This window comes from Panthera onca, chromosome B4 (assembly GCF_046562875.1).
Source record: "Panthera onca isolate mPanOnc1 chromosome B4, mPanOnc1 haplotype 2, whole genome shotgun sequence".
Classification (NCBI taxonomy): domain Eukaryota; kingdom Metazoa; phylum Chordata; class Mammalia; order Carnivora; family Felidae; genus Panthera; species Panthera onca.
Window position 1 is genome coordinate 61,082,342 of NC_138345.1, and position 18,534 is coordinate 61,100,875.

At 34.4% G+C, this 18,534-nt stretch overlaps 1 protein-coding gene across 19 annotated transcripts in view; it reads left to right on the plus strand.

The window, feature by feature from the left end:
• Positions 1 to 18,534, plus strand: part of CCDC91 (coiled-coil domain containing 91) — a 350,689-nt gene that overhangs the window by 42,196 nt on the left and 289,959 nt on the right. For 6 of the 19 annotated variants that reach the window (XM_081796137.1, XM_078449962.2, XM_078449963.2 and 3 more), the window contains one exon: positions 8,453 to 8,516. The exons of 10 other annotated variants lie outside the window; for them this stretch is intronic. In XM_081796137.1, the coding sequence (XP_081652263.1) occupies positions 8,453 to 8,516 (64 nt within the window). Of the gene's footprint in view, positions 1 to 8,452; positions 8,517 to 18,534 lie in introns of those variants that run through there. 3 more of the 19 variants (XM_081796138.1, XM_060658057.3, XM_060658060.3) reach the window with 3 other exon arrangements.

Sequence of the window (18,534 nt, forward strand, 5' to 3'; positions counted from 1 at the left end):
ATCTTCCCTGTAGTCTCGTTCTGATTTTTTTTTTTTTTGAATGGCTATGGATTTTGATTGGATTATGATAATTTGAATTTTCACTTGTTGATTGCTAAATTTTATTGTATTATTTCAAATAGTGTATATTGTTCCAGTTCTCAGTTATTTGAAATCAGTTGGATTATTTTGAGGTGTATTTTAAAGATTTGTTAGTGTGGGTCCAGAACAAGCATATTGTAGGACAAGTTTAACCCCACTACTAAGGAGATGCCCTCCTGAGGATTCAGCTGAATCTCTATGCATTACAAGGTTTATCCACTCTGACTAGTAGGAACATAAACTGTTGCCAGCTGTGTGTGAGCTCCAGCTGTTGTCCCATCTACTCACTTTTGTTTGTCTTTTCCTAGCCTTCTGTAGTTTTCTGTCACTTGTGTATGGGTTTTAGTCATCCCAAGACTTGAGCAGACTTTTTTGAGATTCTTACCCAGTGTAGTTTTCTCACTTCTATGCAACTAGAATTTCTAGTTGCCTTATAAACTTAACTTTTTGCCTTATAAACTTTTAACTCTGTTTCCTTAGCTCAGTTTTGCTTGGGTTCCCCCACTATGTCTTCTAGTTTGTAAACTGACTCCAGGTTGTAAGCAGGGCAATTATAGTGCTTGCTTTGCTTTTTTTGCTTTCTTTCAGGTATTACAATCCTATGCTGCCTGTTGTCGAATATCCAGAACCCACTGTTCCATATATCTTGTTCAGTTTTCTAGTTGTGTTAGTTGAAAGTTAAGTCTGGTCCCCATGTCTCCATTTTGATTGGAAGTAGAATGGTATCTCTATACTGTAGTTTAAACTGTTTTTCGACCTTTACTTTTCCTTTGAAGTAACTATAGTACAGAAGATAATTGATCCTGTAGGAGTGGGTCGCACTCAAGATGTCTGTGCGTAAACTGCTGGTGATAGTTAGGAAATATGTGTTTTATTTTTTATGTTCACTCTTTTTATCTTTTATTATATTTTATATTTTATATTTTATAAAGTATTTTATAAAAAGTAGAGTGTCTTCTTGTCCTTAAGTCTTTGTGTAAAATTTACACACTAGGAATATGCACTATATTTTTTGGTAGTTTCCTGTATCTTAGACACGACTTCCCACTCTTAGTAAACGTTGAGAAACAGACATTTCTCATTTCTGTATCCATAATAGATTATTATAATATTTAGAAAACACACACTCATTTTGGTATAATGTGAAGAATTTTAGTCTAAAAGTTTTATGCTGTTTGGTTAATTAGAGATTCCCTAATAGAGAATAGAGTATAGTTGCAGGGTTTTCTTGCTCATTTTCTGAAATGAGTCTAATCTGATCTTTCTCCAGATCTGTATTCTTTCTGACTAGGTGACAATCCCAGTGCTCTCTCTCCTTGGCATTATTCTCCTTTTCACTGTATTGAAACTATAGTTTATAAGATAGCTGCAGTTGCCCTTGGAGGGCTCTAATGCTTTGGCTTTTTAGGATTCATGCATGTGGTAACAAATAACCACCAGTAACATCATCTCTAAAGGATGAGGACTATAGATATGTACAATTTAAAATTATTTCTTTTGGAAACTCATCTATTTTTCCATTCTTTCTTTATTTCTTCTGGAAATTATATGTGTTCTTCAAGGTTATGCAAGCTTTGACAAGCTGTGCTTTGCCAGCCTATCCAAGGGAAAAGTCAGCACCTTATATAGAGCCAAAGTAGAGGAGAAAAATCCCCAATTTTTATGTCATTGTGTCGGGAAATGGAAAGCATAGTGGGTATGTGTGCAGATATATGTAAACTTGTAGCTCTGCATGCTGTTGGGTCTATATTGTGTTCTTTTTCTGTCTTATAGGGGCAATATGATACAGGCCATGGTAAAAAAGGTTTTTTTTAATTCACTTTTTAAAATAGGTGGATGTTGGGGCACCTGGGTGGCTCAGTCAATTAAGCATCTGGCTTGGCTCAGGTCATGATCTCGTGTTTTGATTTGTGAGTTCGAGCTCCACCCTTGGCTCTCTGCTGTCAGCGCAGGGTCCACTTAGGATTCTCTGTCTCCCTCCCTCTCTGCCCCTCCCTGGCTCGCATGCTCTCTGTCTCAAAAAAAAAATACTAAAATAGGTAGATGTTTTTGTGATGCTGACTGTCAAGATAAAATTTCTATTTTTAGTTAATGTATCTGGTATCTATATGATATTTATATACATAAATGAAATGTTTATGTAGCCTTTGCATTTTACCCTAGACTTTGTTGTGTGCTAGCTTGTGTTTGACTCTGGTTTCATTTGGCCTCCTTTTTCTGAGACTGTACCTATTAAATGTACACAGCCTACCTTCTCGTGTTCCAGTGCAACTTTATGTTACTCATCTACTTTTTTCTTTTGCTTGCGTTCTGGACAAGATTTCTCCCTCTATATTTATTCTTTCCTCCTTTGAAAGTCACCTCTTTGGTATACCATTTCACTAGGGTATTATTATACAATTTGATAAATTGAGTAATCCTCATGTATTAATGATACTGCTACTGATAGTAGGGAGTTTTGGTATTTAAATTGATAATTACAGTAGGTTATTAATATTATAATGTTAAGCACTTTGAGTGAGAGTTCATTTTCTTTTATTTAATTTTAAGAGTTTTTAGGCTTTATTTATTTTTTCCTTTTGCATTTATTGCTGTTTTCTTTTTTTTTATATGAAATTTATTGTCAAATTGGTTTCCATACAACACCCAGTGTTCATCCCAACAGGTGCCCTTCTCAATGCCCATCACACACTTTCCCCTCCCTCCCACCCCCCATCCACCCTCAGTTTATTCTCAGTTTTTAAGAGTCTCTTATGGTTTGGCTCCCTCCCTCTCTAACTTTTCTTTTCCTTTTCTTCCCCTCCCCCATGGTCTTCTGTTAAGTTTCTCAGGGTCCACATAAGAGTGAAAACATATGGTATCTGTCTTTCTCTGTGTGACTTATTTCACTTAGCATAACACTCTCCAGTTCCATCCACATTGCTACAAAGGCCATATTTCATTCTTTCTCATTGCCATGTAGTATTCCATTGTGTATATAAACCACAATTTCTTTACCCATTCATCAGTTGATGGACATTTAGGCTCTTTCCATAATTTGGCTATTGTTGAAAGTGCTGCTATAAACATTGGGTACAAGTTTTTAGGCTTTTTTTAGATTCTTACCATGAGGAAAAGATATGTCTTTTTAAAACAAGTAGATAGTCTCTTAAAACCATCAGGTTATTGGAGAAAATTATTTTTCTTGAAACTCAGGCCAGTAGAGGTATGTCTGTATTGTTTCTTTGGTATCTTCAAGTCAGGTATTTTCATGGATGTTCTGCTCGTCCCAAAAAGAGAGCGTAAAGCTGAGTTTTTCACTTGGGGAGTGCTTAAATGCTCCACAAAGCAGTGACCAGATTTGTTTCATTTTGTGCCCATGTGGTTTCTGTGGGTAGTTTGTTGTTTTAAAAACTTTCAAAGAAGAGCATTTTTTTTTCCTGGCAATCATGTGTATCCCATGTAAGTATTTTTCATTATTAATAATCTTGAGAAGAACCAACTCCAGGTCATAATACATTTGGCTAAAATCATAAGGTTTTATCCAGTCATCCCATATGATTTGTGTCTGGTTTGCCAAAATCCATTAATTTGAAATTCCCAAAGGGCAGAGTAATGGTTTCCTCTCCTGTTTCTGTCACCAACCTGATTTTGTAAATTATTTCTATCAATTTTGTGTAAATTAATAGTCTTTAAGAGCAGTTCATGAGATATATAGATTTAATTTCTTCTAGGCCTATAGGCTGGTTTTACTTTGGGGTGTTTCCACCCCTTCTTTCATACTCTATATAAAAATTTCCCTTTTTGTTTATGACTTGAATTCCAGCTTTCTTATTGTGTTTTGCTTTTCATCTTCTTCCTCATTTAGGCTTAGTGGTTAGAAATCTTGTCTTTAATTGAATTTCAAAGTGGTTGAGTTTTTGTCATTTTCCGTTCTCTTGTCCAGCAGTGAGGGTTTGCTTCTGTAGGTATGCTGCAACCTTTTAATAATGAATTTGGTTTTAAAGAGAAATTGAATTAAATTCTTGAGTTATTTCAGAAAGTTGTAACATCATGCTATTTATATTTCTGGCCACAGTGAGGGTTTTCATGAAAATGAAGTTTTGTAGTGAAGTTTTTCAAAGTGAAGCTTTTGTGTCTCAGCTTGTAGGCATGAAAGGTGTCTTTAGGATTTGGCTAGCTCAGAATTACAATGTTAAATAGTCCACATAAATTTTTTAGTTATTAAGTGAATACTATTTATAATTAGGAAGTAAACAGAAAGAAAACCTGAAGAACCCCTTCTCTGAATTTTCTGATTTATCAGAGGACGAAACTGAAATCTAGATAGATTCCGTGACTGAGATAATCTGCAATTTAATGGAAGCATTAGGTCTAAGCGCCTAGAGCCCTGACCCCACATCCAGTGCTCTTTCCACTCCCTTGGAATCTCTTACTATCTTATCCCTAATAAAATAACAATTTAGTGTAAAATGTGATAACATTCTGGTTTTAAAATACTCTAATACATTTTATTTTTGTGATATAAGTTTGAGTGATGAAAGCTTACAAATTCATACCACATTTTCCTCTTGTCCTATAAAAACAGTATTGTCTTTGAGGTTATCATTTGGTTATTTGAGGAACGAAATTGTTTGGCCTTTATTTGTTTAAGCCTATTCTTCATTGTATTAAAGTAATTTTTAAAATTTTTCAAGGCTATGAAAACATGCAAATAAGAACTTCCTATTTAGCATTTATTGATAGCCTATTTAGCATTATTTCTTTCCTGTCTTTCTAACTGAACCTATTTTCTTCAGGCATCTAACCCTTCTTCACATGACTCAGAAAAAGGGGTCTTCTTTCCTCGATCCAGGATGGAGAGTCTAAGTGAAACATGGAAATTCCCTTTCTTTGCTAGTGACAGGTTCAAAGATGGGCAGATCACAATCTCAGAATATCTCGATCACTTTGTTTCCAGCCTGTTGGTAAAGTTCCACACAGGCACTCAGCCAGGGGAGTTTACAGAGAGTTCCTGAAGCTTTGACTTGTAGTGCTTAGAGCCTGCTGTATCTGTGTGCTTCCTCTTGTATTTGACAATGGTTATACATTTCTTTATTGTTTAAGCTCGTTTGCTTTTGGAATTTCTGTTACTTCTGGATAAAAAGTATGCTATCTGATGCATCTCCTAATACTTTATTTTACACTGTGAAAGATGATTCAGTAAGAGATTTTGGCTACTAAATTGATGTGAATTCAAGGAATAGGGGAGACTTTCAATAGATTTGAAACTAGAAGAATCTCTGAAGAGATTTGTGACTGAGAGAATTACAAAATTAGGGCTCTGAAGGCATCATAACCCATTGTGGTTTACCTTTCATCTTTTAGCTCCACTGAACTTTTCCTTTTAAACCACTGACTCCCTAAATCCAGTAGTTTCTGTTCATTCCTTATCTTCTTTGACCTCTATTAAGCCTGTTTCTATTCTTGTACAGTTCTTCCTTATTATTTCTAGGGTATCATTCTGTCTTTGTATATTCATGATCATCTCTTTTAAATTTCTTTTACTAACTTACTTTATTCGACCTATCCCTTGAGTAGTAATGGTTTTCTATGTTGTTGTTGTTGTTGTTTTTGGCCTAATTAAAAAAAAAAACCCTTTTATTGTTTAGAATAATTTTAGATTTATAAAAAATTGTGAACTCAGTACAGAGAGTTCTTATATACCCCACTCACAGTTTTTCCTATTATTGATATATTAGTATGGTACATTTGTTAAAATTAATGAACCAATGTTTATACACAATTACTAATTAAAGTACATGACTTTTTTCAGATTTCCATAGTTTTTATCTACCTTCTTTTCTCTATTCCAGATTCCCATAAAGCAGGATATCATATTACATTTAGTTGTTATGTATACTTAGGTTCTTCTTGGGTGTGATGATTTTTTAAACTTAACTTGCTTTTGATGACCTTGACAGTTTTGAGTAGTACTGGTCTGGTGTTTTATAGATTGCCCTTCAATCAGTTGAGGTTGGTCTGATGTTTTACTCACATTTGGAATGAAGTTATAGGTTTTTGGGAAGAGACCATGTATGTAAAATGTCATTTGATCATGTCATATCAAGGGTACATACTATCAACGTGACTTAATCATTGCTAATGTTGACTTGAATCATTTGGCTGAGATGGTTTTTGTCAGGCTTCTCTGCTTTACATTTCTTCTTTCCCCTCCTTTCCATATGTATTCTTTGGAATGAAGTCGGTGTGTTCAGGCCATACTTAAGGAGTGGGGAGTTCCTCCTTCTTGAATATAGAGTATCTGTATAAATTAATTGGAATTTTTCTGCATGGAAAATTTTTCCTTCCTTCCTTCCTTCCTTCCTTCCTTCCTTCCTTCCTTCCTTCTTCCTTCCTTCCTTCCTCCTTCCCTCCCTCCCTCCCTCCCTCCTTCCTTTTGTCATTTATATCAATATGGACTTGTGGATATTTATTTTCTACTTTATTTGGCCTAATTTTTTAATTACTGTATTTATATTGATGCTTTCTAAATATGTTTATCTTGGCAATTCTCACTTCTGTTTTAGAAAGAGCTCTTTCTAGTTAACTCCCTATTGGACTGTATTCCGCTGGCTTTTGTTTTTGTTTTTGGTTTTGGTTTTGTTTTGAAACTTTAAATGTGACCATATTGCCTAGACTCATACTAATCATTTTATACCTCATCTCTTTCATTTTATGCCTCATTGTCCTACCTAAACTTTCTTTTCTACCTGCTTTCTCAAGCTAGAAACCAGTGGAATCTTTTAGTTTTCCTTTCCCTTTTACAACCCCCATTAGTAGCTCTTATTTGGATTATATTTATGTCTTTCATTTCCCTAAAACTAACCTATTACTTCCACCTCTTTATCCACATGGCTTCATAGACCTTTTTCTAAAATACATGTCACTTATTCAGAATACTTACATCCCTTCTCAGAATCCTTCAGTGAGTTCTGTCTCTGACTCTAATTTAACTGTGATTTTAGGCAAATTACTTGGTCTTTCTCTAGCCTAAGTTTTCTTTTTTAGAAAGTGTAGATAGATAATGATAGACATCTTCTGAGGATTAAAAGTGGTAGCATATCTAAAGAGTTTAGGTATGTGTCTGATACAAAGTAGTACACTGTACAAGATAGTTATTTTTATTGTTTTATGGCTCCAACTCCTTAGAATGACCTTTCACAATTTGGCTCCTACCTACTTATCCAGCAGCTTCATTTGTAGATATTCTTCTGCCATGGGCACCTTGTCATTCAACAGTTTCATATTACTCGTTGTATTTTGGGTTTGCCATACTATGTGCTTTTTATACCTGTCCTTTCTCACATGTTCCTTTGTCAGAAGTGTTTTTATCTTTCTTGACTAACAGGAAAAAGTGGCTTTTGCATATCTCAATATTCAACTTAAATATTCCCACCATGCAGAGTTAATCATCACCTTTTCCTATTCCTGTCACTATACCATGTGTATAGATATCTAATGTATACTGATATATGTTTGCAAGTTTGCCTTTGTTAAATTGTGACCTCCAAGGGGAAAGGAGTAAACTTATCATTACATTGCCAGCATTTAATATCACTCCGTTAAATTTGTTACATAGACTGCCTTGCAAGTGCTGAAATCATGTCTAAGTATGCTTTACTAATGGTCAGTAGGCTTCTACTTGAACCCACCCTGTAGTGGCACATTTATAATTGGAGAGGTGGTGATTACTTTTAGCCGGGTCTAAATTTTAGAATTTTAATTTTATGTAGATTTTAAATCTCTTTGCTTTTGGCTTTCATTTGTCTGTTCTCTGGAGCCATCATTAGTCTGCGCATTCAGCATTGTGCAAATATTTGAGCACCAAATATGTTTTATTTTTATTTTTATTTTTTTTTAACGTTTATTTATTTTTGAGAAAGAGGGAGACAGAGCATGAACGGGGGAGGGTCAGAGAGAGAGGGAGACACAGAATCTGAAACAGGCTCCAGGCTCTGAGCTGTCAGCACAGAGCCTGATGCGGGGCTTGAACCCACGGACCGCGAGATCATGACCTGAGCCGAAGTCGGATGCTTAACCGACTGAGCCACCCAGGCGCCCCTACACCAAATATGTTTTAAGTATGTTTCAGAAATCTCTTGGTTAGAAATGAAATAAACCTGAAACACTCCAGCCTAAGAAAAACAAGTTTGCATTGATATTCTCCAGACTTTTTTGATTATTTACCTCTATCAGGTATCAGGTATACGTCCAATATGGGTGTGTTTATCTACTCATTGTGTGTGTGTGTATGCATGTGTGTATGACTATAGTCATACGTACATTATAAAACAGACACAAATATAGTACTTCGCCAAAGATAATATAAAATATGTGTATTTTATTTTAGATGGAGTATTTCTTCTCACATTCTGATGGATCCTCTTGCTTGTCTCCTGCTCCTCCTCAGGGTGGTATGTGCACACCATCTTAAAGACGTCTGATCTACGTAATCAGACTCTGTTATGGGTAGGGTTGGAGCTGGTCTTTGGGATGACTGAAAAGATTCATATGCCTTCAGGAGATTTGCTTTGTTTTTCTTCTTAATTGCTTCACTCTTTCAGACCAGCTTCTCTCTGGGGCTAGGGCCATGGTTGCTAGCTTTGGGCTTGAGCCTTTACAGCTTTCATTTGTTTATTGAACAAATTCCGAATGGAGAATATAGTCTGTGCCAGGCACTATTCAAGGTATTGAAGATACAGCAATGAGTATTAAAAAGAAGTATATTTAAGTGATAAGTGCTATGTAGAGAATTAAAGTAAGATGATGTGACAGTGATTAAGTGACTGCTTAAGAAAGCCTTTGTCCAGAGGGAATGTTAAAGCTGAGATCTGAATCAAAAGAAATAACTAGCTCTGTAAATATCATGAAGAAGAGCATTCCAGGGAATAGCTTAGGCAAAATTTTTAAAGTGGGACTGAACGTGCATGCTGAGGAAGTAAGATAAGGTGGTGGAGTTCATAACTTAGTAGATAAAGAGAGTTTGTGAACAGAAAGGGAAGGGACTTTCTCCCTTCTATATGTAGTTGGAAACATCCCAAGGAAAGATTGATTGATTGAGCTATAGTTTCCTATCCTTAGGACTAATTATTAGTTGTGTTATTTTATTTAGTTCAGTTTGAGCAAATTGCCCACCGTTATGGCTAGGAGAAGCTTGGAGGGAAGGGTGTTGGGTTGGCAAAATTAAGAGATGCCACTTACTATGTGTGCCTTATAGCACAAGGGGTTTTCATTTTGTTATCTAAGAGTTCTGTTTTAATAATTTGAAGATAGCTATCATTTCTTTGTTGACTTTTTATGAAGGCTAAACTTTTGTAGTTTTTTTCAATATCTCTTCATTCTTCTCTGAAATAAGTCTTTAACAACATGTATTATTTCAACAGTACATGGTAGTGGTGAGGGTGAAAGGTGGAAAGAGAAAATGAAAGTCTCAGTTCATTCTTCGAATATATCCATTCTACTCCCTGAACAGCCATTCATGTGTAAAGGATACATGTAATGTGATGATTCTCTGTACTTTATTTTCTAAGACAGGGAAATTGACCAGTGTATTTTAGGAAGCATTTTTTAAGTTAAAACAAAGAGAGTTTTCAGATGTCTCTGTGTAACAGAGAAAACTTTAACTCACATTGTTTCATCTTCCAAATATTTTGAGTGATAGTTTTACCTATTGTTTTTTGGTAGTATTAAAAACTTTGATCCAATATGACAGTTGCAGCTGCATGGTTTGCATTTTGAATAGTGGTGGGTGGACATAATATTGATTCATTGGTGGTATTTACCATTATGGGAAAAACTGGATACCAGATTTTGATGTTTCTGAAATGATGCAGTTTGTAGCATATCAGCACTATGTGATGTTTTGTAACAATCTTAATTTTTTTAGTTTATTTATTTTAAGAGAGAGAGAGCATGAGTGGGAGAGGGGAAGAGAGAGGGAGAGAGGGAGAATCCCAAGCAGGCTTCGCGTGGTCAGTGCGTAGAGTCCTATGTAGGGCTCAAACTCATGAAACTGTGAAATCGTGACCTGAGCTGAAATCAAGAACCTGTGTCTTACCTGACTGAGCCACCCAGGCACCCCAACAAGCTTAATTTTTGAAGTCACATGGAATAGGTGTCTATAAGGAAGCATGAGAGTCTAATTTCTATAAATTAATATGATGTATACTTTTAATAAACTGTACAATAATTGTAGTATTTGATACCATGTTCTTTTTAAGAAATCATGTTATTATTTATTCAATTTATAGTGCTTGAGCTAAGTTAGGTTTGATTTCTAACCTAGAAAGAACTCTTACGTTAGAGTTCCAAGGTGAGCCTCATATATTTGAGTATATTTTTATTTTTTTTAAATTTATTTACTTTATTTTAGAGAGAACTTGAGTGCTCATGAGAGCAGGGGAGAGGGTCAGAGGAAGAGAGAAAGAATTTCAAGCAGGCTCCATGCTCAGCATAGAGCCTGATGTGGGGCTCGATCCCATGACCCTGGGATCAAGAGTCAGACACTCAACTGACTAAGCCACTTAAGTGGCTAAGTACTTAAGTACTTAATTAAGTAATAAGTACTTAATTTAGATATTGAAATGCTATATATTATGGATATTAGAAGCTTTAAGAAATTCCCTAAAAATAGAGATCTATGGTAATTAATTGGCTTTACTACTACTACTATTACTACTACAGAATTTTAGCAATGCCTTTCTGTATTGTAAGTTTGGGTTTTGAATAGTGGGTTGTGAGAAATAAATTGGAAATCTTATCTCTGTGGGTTGGAATCTGGTGTGGCTTCAAATGACAAACAAAATATTTTAGCATGTATATGCCAGGTAAAATTTCAAATGGATTTTCCATAGGGTACAAACTTTTGAAGCCAAATAATATAAAGGGATTTTATACTTACAGGCAGACTCCTGTTGAGTTACATTGGTTTTGTTAATTTATGGTGGGGAAATCAATAGCTGATGAAGCAAACAACTAAAGAAATATCTTGTACAGTTTGTTTCTGTCCACTTGTGACATGTTGTTTGGAGAGGAGTTCTGAGGTGACGTGTAAGACTTGGTATCCTAAAAGTCTGGTGGGTTTTTTCTTTATATTTTTAAAATAACAGGTGTATTTCAAGATCTAGAATATCTTGTTTTGCTTCAAGGAATTGTCCTAGAAGAATTGAAGTTAGTAGTTTCGCATTTATAATTATACTTCAATGAAGATATATATGTTTTCTTCCTTTCTTCTAATTTATTTGAGAATTTTAGGAAAGGAATATTGTGCTGCTAGTAGAGTGGCCGGTTTACAGGAGTCTAGGTGAATTTATTGTCTTTCAGCTTGCATTATTCTTATTTATATGAGTAGCTGGAGATGTCACATGTAATTTGAGGTCTACATCTGGTTTTATGTTGAGTGAATCTGATTTAGGCTCGGCTATCTTCAATGGTGATTTTCCCAGCTGTAAATTAGGAATTTGGCATAGAAAACTGTGTGGTTTTGTGTAAGTAGAATTCAGATTGTGATGTTTTCTGTCACTTCATAATTCTAATTTTAGAGGTTCGGTTTTTAAAGCAGAATAATTCACTCCAGAAAAGTCTAAAATCTGATTACTCATATATTGCCAGGAACATTGATGGTCAATGGTTTGAGTCAAACTGAGTATCTTTTATTAGAAATATGGTGAAGAGTTTTACTCATCCACTCGAATTGTAGCCATGAACTTTCTTTTGTTTTCTTGATTTCAAGTTTTTATTTAAATTCTAATTAGTTAACATATATGGTAAAATTGGTTTCAGGTGTAGTGTTTAGTGATTCATCACTTCGTATAACACGCAGTACTTTTCTATCTTGTAAAGACTACAGGAAACCCTTTGTATTTGCATTCTCAAATGTCTTGGAAGCAGAGATACTATGGGATTTTTCCCTCACTGGTAATAAAAAGGGAGGAGTAGGGGATAAATGTGCAGCATGAGCCACTCATTGCTGTTTGCCTCCTTAAAAAAAAAAAAATTCACCTTTCAAATTAGTGGTCTAAAGTGGACAGGGTTTCAATTGGAATATGGCAGGTACCACAAAGTCTTTCCTTGTAGTTATTACCTTCTTGTGCAGTGCCATCTATTTGATTATAAATGCCTTGAGGATTGAGTTTACTATATATTCATCTTTGTATTCTGTTACACTTAGCTCCTCACATAATTTACACAGATAAGTGTAGCGGGCAGTTGAGTTAAATTGGATTGGCTTGAATTGGAGGGGATGAGGATTAGGCAGATGGGAAAACAGGGCTAGTCTCTGGGAAGTTAAAAGTCTTTTAGTCCTTCTAGATATCTTGTTTTAGTTTAAGTAATCAAGATGGTGATGTTTTATTTACCTTTAAAACCCTTATGGTTGACGAGTCAGAAATTGTAGCGTATCCTTCTCTGTTACCAGCTGGCAATTTACCTTTCAATAAGCTGTTCTGGTTAATAATTCTGGTGGCTAAAAAATACCATTACATATATTGTTTCAGAGGATAATTCTCATGAATTAATTTCTAGACTAACTTCTTCAGTCTTTTTCTGCTCCCCACCTCCCCATTTAAAAAACTAATGTGGAATTTGCATATGTTGTGAAATGTACAGATAGGGGGTGTAGAATTCATTGTGTTTGACATATATATAACTGTGTACTATATACTCCAATCAAGATAGGAAACATTTCCATTTTCCCAGAAAGTTGTTTCGTTGACCTTATGCTCTCTCTATAGACCATTTTACCCCATCCTCTGATCCACTCTTCTGATTTCTTTTACATAGGTTAGTTTTACCTGTTATTGAACTTCATATAAATGGAATTACACAATATGTACTCTTGGTGACTGGCTTGTCACCCAACATGTTTTTGATTTTTTTTTTTTTTATTATTAAGTCTGTTGCTTTAGTCTGACACATAACATAAAATTTACTGTCTTCACCATTTTAAAGTATACAATTCAGTGGCATTAAGTGTAATCACGTTGTGTTATCACCACCATCCGTCCACAGATCTGTTTTCATCTTGCAAAACTGAAACTTCATCCTTATTTCTTAATTAAAAAAAACAACAACGTTTTCTAGAAAGAACATAGGGAAAAAAGAAAAAAAGCATAGGGGTGCCTGGGTGGCTCAGTTGGTTAAGTGGCCAACTTCGGCTCAGGTCATGATCACAGGGCTTGAAGGCTCCTGAGTTTGAGCCCTGTATTGCTCTGTGCTGACAGCTCAGAGCCTGGAGCCTGCTTCAGATTCTGTGTCTCCCTCTCTCTCTGCCCCTCCCTGCTTGTACTCTGTCTCTGTCTTTTTCTCAAAAATAAATATTTAAAGAACAAAAAGAGCTTATATTACAATCTCCTTTATCCAACTCGATTGGATATTGCTTATAAAATTTTTTTTTGGCTAGAGTGGTTAGTCATAAAAATGTTATGTATATACCTTAAAACATAGTATATATTTATAACCCAGTGTTTTGATATTAAGCCCACATCTTTTCTATGAACATAGGTCTCCTGATTGAAATTCATCATGGCCTTTCTTAAATCACATCTACACCATTATCTTCAATATCTAGTTTCATTTTCCTTTTAGGTATGATGAGACAGTTGAAAAATAGTCCCAGTGGTTACTGTTCTAAATTTTTTAGTCTTACTTCTTGAAAATATTTTTTTAAAAAGCAACTAGACTTTATCAAATTGTTATGAGATGTTCAACTTAACTCAGGGAAATGATGACTTCCAGTTCTTATAGATTTTAAAATATTTAATCATATAATTATATTAGCAAATAAATTGGATTAAATATGTTTAGAGCAAAACAACTGATTCTTACTAGTGTATAGTCAACTCATGGGAGGATAGGTATAGGGTCATGTCTTAGTAGCCTTGACACTTTCCTTCACACAGTAAGAATCAAAAGTAATGGGGCATATATGTTTCTTTCATGATTAATTTATGAGTTACTTAATGGAAGACAAAGAAATTTGTACTGTAGATACTAAGTTGATAATTTAAAAGTCTCTAAAAGTTTCATTATTATACTATAAACAGGTAGTCTGCTGTCTTCCCTATTGTCATAGTGAGTTTATTTGTACATAAAATGAAATTGTAGTTTTGGTTTGTTATCTGTCGTTTAGCACAGAACTCCCAAAACTTAGTTGCTTAAACAACTATTTTATTTTGCTCACAATTTTGTGGGTCGGGAATTTGGGAAGGATTTTGATGGCTGTGTACTGTTGTGTCCTCTAGCACCGAGGCTGCCATTTCTGGAAGAGTGGGAGATTCATTAGGTGTTTTTCTCTTGATGTGGTCTCTCCACATGGCTATTTTGGGTTACTTTACAACATAGTAGTCTTAGGATAGTAAAATTTCTTCTGTGGAGAAGAATCATCCAGAGCAAGTTTTCCAAAGTACAGGAAGTGAAAGCCATCAATTTCTTAAGGTCTAAGCCTAGAAAATGGTACAGTGTCATTTCTGTCACATACTAGTAGTCAGAGCCATCATGGACCTCATTCAAGGCATGCCATAGATTGTGTGGCCATTTTACATCTGATACAGGCTTAAATGGTCTATACAATTGATGACATTTTTATTTTTAAAGGCCTGAGAATATTTCTGGTGGATGTCAGCATCGAAGTCTGTGGAAGAACACATGGGTCTATATTTAACTGATTCAAATTATAAATGAATATGAAACATCTGGAGAGAGTAAAACTGATGAAGGATAGAATGCTGGCAGCAACATCATTATAGTAATGGCTACTGTAAAGTTCTAATTTATCAGTTCAGCTCCTGTTCTACTGTTCAGTTTGAGTTATAGTGCTTCATAGCATTAAAAAAAAAAGGAGGAAAACAAAGTACAGTAACATATGAATTTGAGTTTTAATCTTTTGGCAGGATGCAAATCCCATTTGGTGTCCTGGTAAAAGACATTTTAGACAACAGTGTGAGTTGGTTTTAAGTGGACTAGGTCATTTTAAAATAAATTTAATGGTTGCAAGTAACTGTTTTCTTCTTTGTTACTAATGCTAGTAATTTATGTACATATGTTGGTAAAATTTACTATTGATTTTAAATATAGTATCCTTTATCATCTCTAATGATAAAGGAAAATCAGATCTTCTGAGTATCATTTCATTTCAATGACACACTGTGGTCTTTTTTGATGATCAATGAAGACTCAGGGAAGAATATCTAAAATGGTCATTAGAAATAATTTATTTCATTAGGCTTTGTTGTACTTTGCTCTTCGAAATAATACACTTTTATTAAGATCAGCCAACATTTGAGCATGTGTTATGTTTTGTTAGATCTGAGAATATCTAGGTCAAAGAAAGTTGATTTACTCTGTCAAATGAATGTAATTAATAATGTTGTTGAATTATTTTTTGAATAAAGCAGGAATGGAAATACTCTTCCTTTCCTTGTGATTGTTTGGTGCTGGCACCTGTTTTCCTGATGGTGTCAAGAAGAATTACTTTCAGATGTTAAATCCACTATAATTTCAAGAGATCCTTCTCTTTATAGGCAGAGTGGTATTTCCAGTGACTTTTAAAACATTGTTATTAGTTATGACTCATTAAATTTCTTATGTACTTTTATTCTGTTACATAATTCATAGAAATTAATATTTTTTTGTAGTCATTAACTTATTTCCCTTATTTATATAAATATATATTAGGTAGAGACAGTTTTCTGTGGAAGAGTGTTTCTGTTTGGTTGTATTCTTTTATATATAATATAGATACCATGAGTGACAGTATAAAATTACATTTATAAGCTTAATGTCACTGTGTGTTTGTATGTATTTTAATTTGGGTAATTTCTTTTTATTTATTTTGAAGTTTACTGATTTTTTTCCCCTTATTCTGTAGAGTCATGATAAGCCCAAAACGAATTTTCCGCTCTGATAGTGTGTTTTTAATTATCAGCATTTACATTTTCCTTTTTTTTTTTTTTTTTGGTAGTTTCCATCTATCTGTTGATATCCATTTACATATGTTTTCTAACTTTGCATTATATTCTTATATTATGCACAGTTGCTTTTTTTTTTTTAAGTTCTTGTCATCTGGGTCATTTCTTGGTCTAGCTTTGTTGATTTGTCTCTTAAGTCATTTATTTCTTCCTTTCTCCTTCCTTTCCTTGTTTGTCTTATAATTGTTGTCACCCTCTATAAAAAAGAGTGACATAAATTGTATTTATACCATAAATTGGACATACCTCTTTTTCTTCAGGTCATTGATGTTAGGGTTTCTAAAACATACTAAATTAATGCATTATGAAACTAAGGCAGATATGTAATAAATTGACAAACTAATTCAAAGGAAAATGCATTGTAAGCCAAAACATTTTAAATGCTTTTAAAAAAAATGTCCATTTACTTTTGGGAGAGAACAAATGGGGAGGGGCAGAGAGAGGGGGATGGAAGATCCGAAGCTGGTTCTGCCCTGACAGGCTGAAAGCAGGGATCCCATTGTGGGGCTTGAACTCAAGAACCACAAGATCCATGACCTGAGCTGAAATCAAATGCTCAGCCAACTGAGCCAGCCAGGTGCTCCTCGAAACATTTTAAAAGAGAAATATTTAAGTTTTATTTTACATACTTTTTGAATGTATGTATGTATAATTAAAAGAAAACCTTTTTATTTTAAAATAACTATAGATTTATAAGAATTTGCAAAGATAATACAGAGAAGTCCTGCTTATTACTTACCTTCCACTTTCCCAAGTGGTTTCATTTCATGTAACTACAGTACAATATAAAAGCCAGGAAACTGATATTGATAACAATGTGTGTGTATAGTTTTGTGTCATTTTATTGCATCTGTGCATTTGTGTTACCATTACTACATCAAAATACAGAACTGTTCCATCATCAATAAGATCTCCTTTGTACTACCCTTTTATAGTCACTCCTACTCCCTCCCTCTCCATCATTCTTTAACTTCTAGAAACCACTCATTTGTTCTCCATATTTACAACTTTGTCATTATGAGATTGTTATATAAATGGAATTAACAGTATGTGACCTTTTGAGATTGGCTTTTTTTTCACTCAGTATAATGCCTTTGACATCCATTCAACTCATTGCGTGTTTTGATAGTTTTTTTTTTCCTTTTTCTTTTTTTTTTTTTCCTTTTTAATGCTGACTAATACTTCAGTGGTGTGGATGTGGCACAGTTTGTTTATTATTTTAGGACATTTTGGTTGTTTCCAGTTTTTGGCTATTAAAAATAAAGCTGTGAACAATTACATACAGATATTTGTGTGGATGTTAAGTTTTCCTTTTTCTGAGAAAAATCCCCAGAAGGTCTATTGCTAGATCTTATGGTAAGTATTGTTTAACTTTTAAAGTAACTGACAAATACATTTTTCAGAGTGGCTGTACCATTTTATATTTGCACCATCAGTGTTTGAAAGATTTTTTCTCTACATTTTTGCCATCATTTGGTATTGTCACTGCTTTTTATTTAACCGTTCTAATAGGTGTGTAATGATATTGCACTGTTTTCTTAATTTACATTACTCTAATAACTAGGGATATTGAATGTCTTATAATTTGCTTAATTGTCATTCTCTGTGTGTATCCTCTTTGGTGAAATGTTTATATTTTATCCATTTATCCATTTTCTAATTGGATTTTGTTTTGTATTTTTTTGTTTTACCATTGAGTTTTGAGAGTTCTTTATGTGGACTTGAGTCCTTTGTCAGCAGATACGTGGTTTGTAGATATTTTTTCCTAGTCTGTAGCTTTTATTGTGGCATTGTATTTCCTTTTCTTTTCTTTTTTTGAAATGATTTCAGACATATGGAAAAGTTACACATAGTCCAAATAATTTCTGTATGCTCTTCACCCAGATTTCCCTAATGTTAACATTTTACCGCATTAAAAAAAAAAATAATTCTCTCTGTATCTCTGTCTCTCTGTCTCTTTCTCTCTGTATGCATCTGTGTGTGTGTGTGTGTGTGTGTGTGTGTGTATACATACACATATAGGCAAAAAAATATATTTATTACAACAATAGGAAAACAGTCTGAACAATAGAAATACAAAAATAAAGAACCTTCTGGATTTGGTCATGATGGCGTAATACAGATTGGATTACCATCTTCCTATATTTTTACTTTTTTAATTTTTAATTACATCCAAGTTAGTTAACATATAGTGCAATAATGATTTCAGGAGTAGATTCCAGTGATTTATCCCCTTGTATAACACCCAGTGGTCATCCCAAGTGCCTTCCTTAATTTCCCTTACCTATTTAGCCCAACCCCCCACCCACAACCCCTCCAGTAACCCTCAGTTTGTTCTCTATATTTAAGAGTCTCTTGAGGTGCCTGGGTAGCTCAGTCAGTTAAGCTTCTGACTTTGGCTCAGGTCATGATCTCACAGCTTGTGGGTTTGAGCCCTGTGTCGGGCTCTGTGCTGACAGCTCAGAGC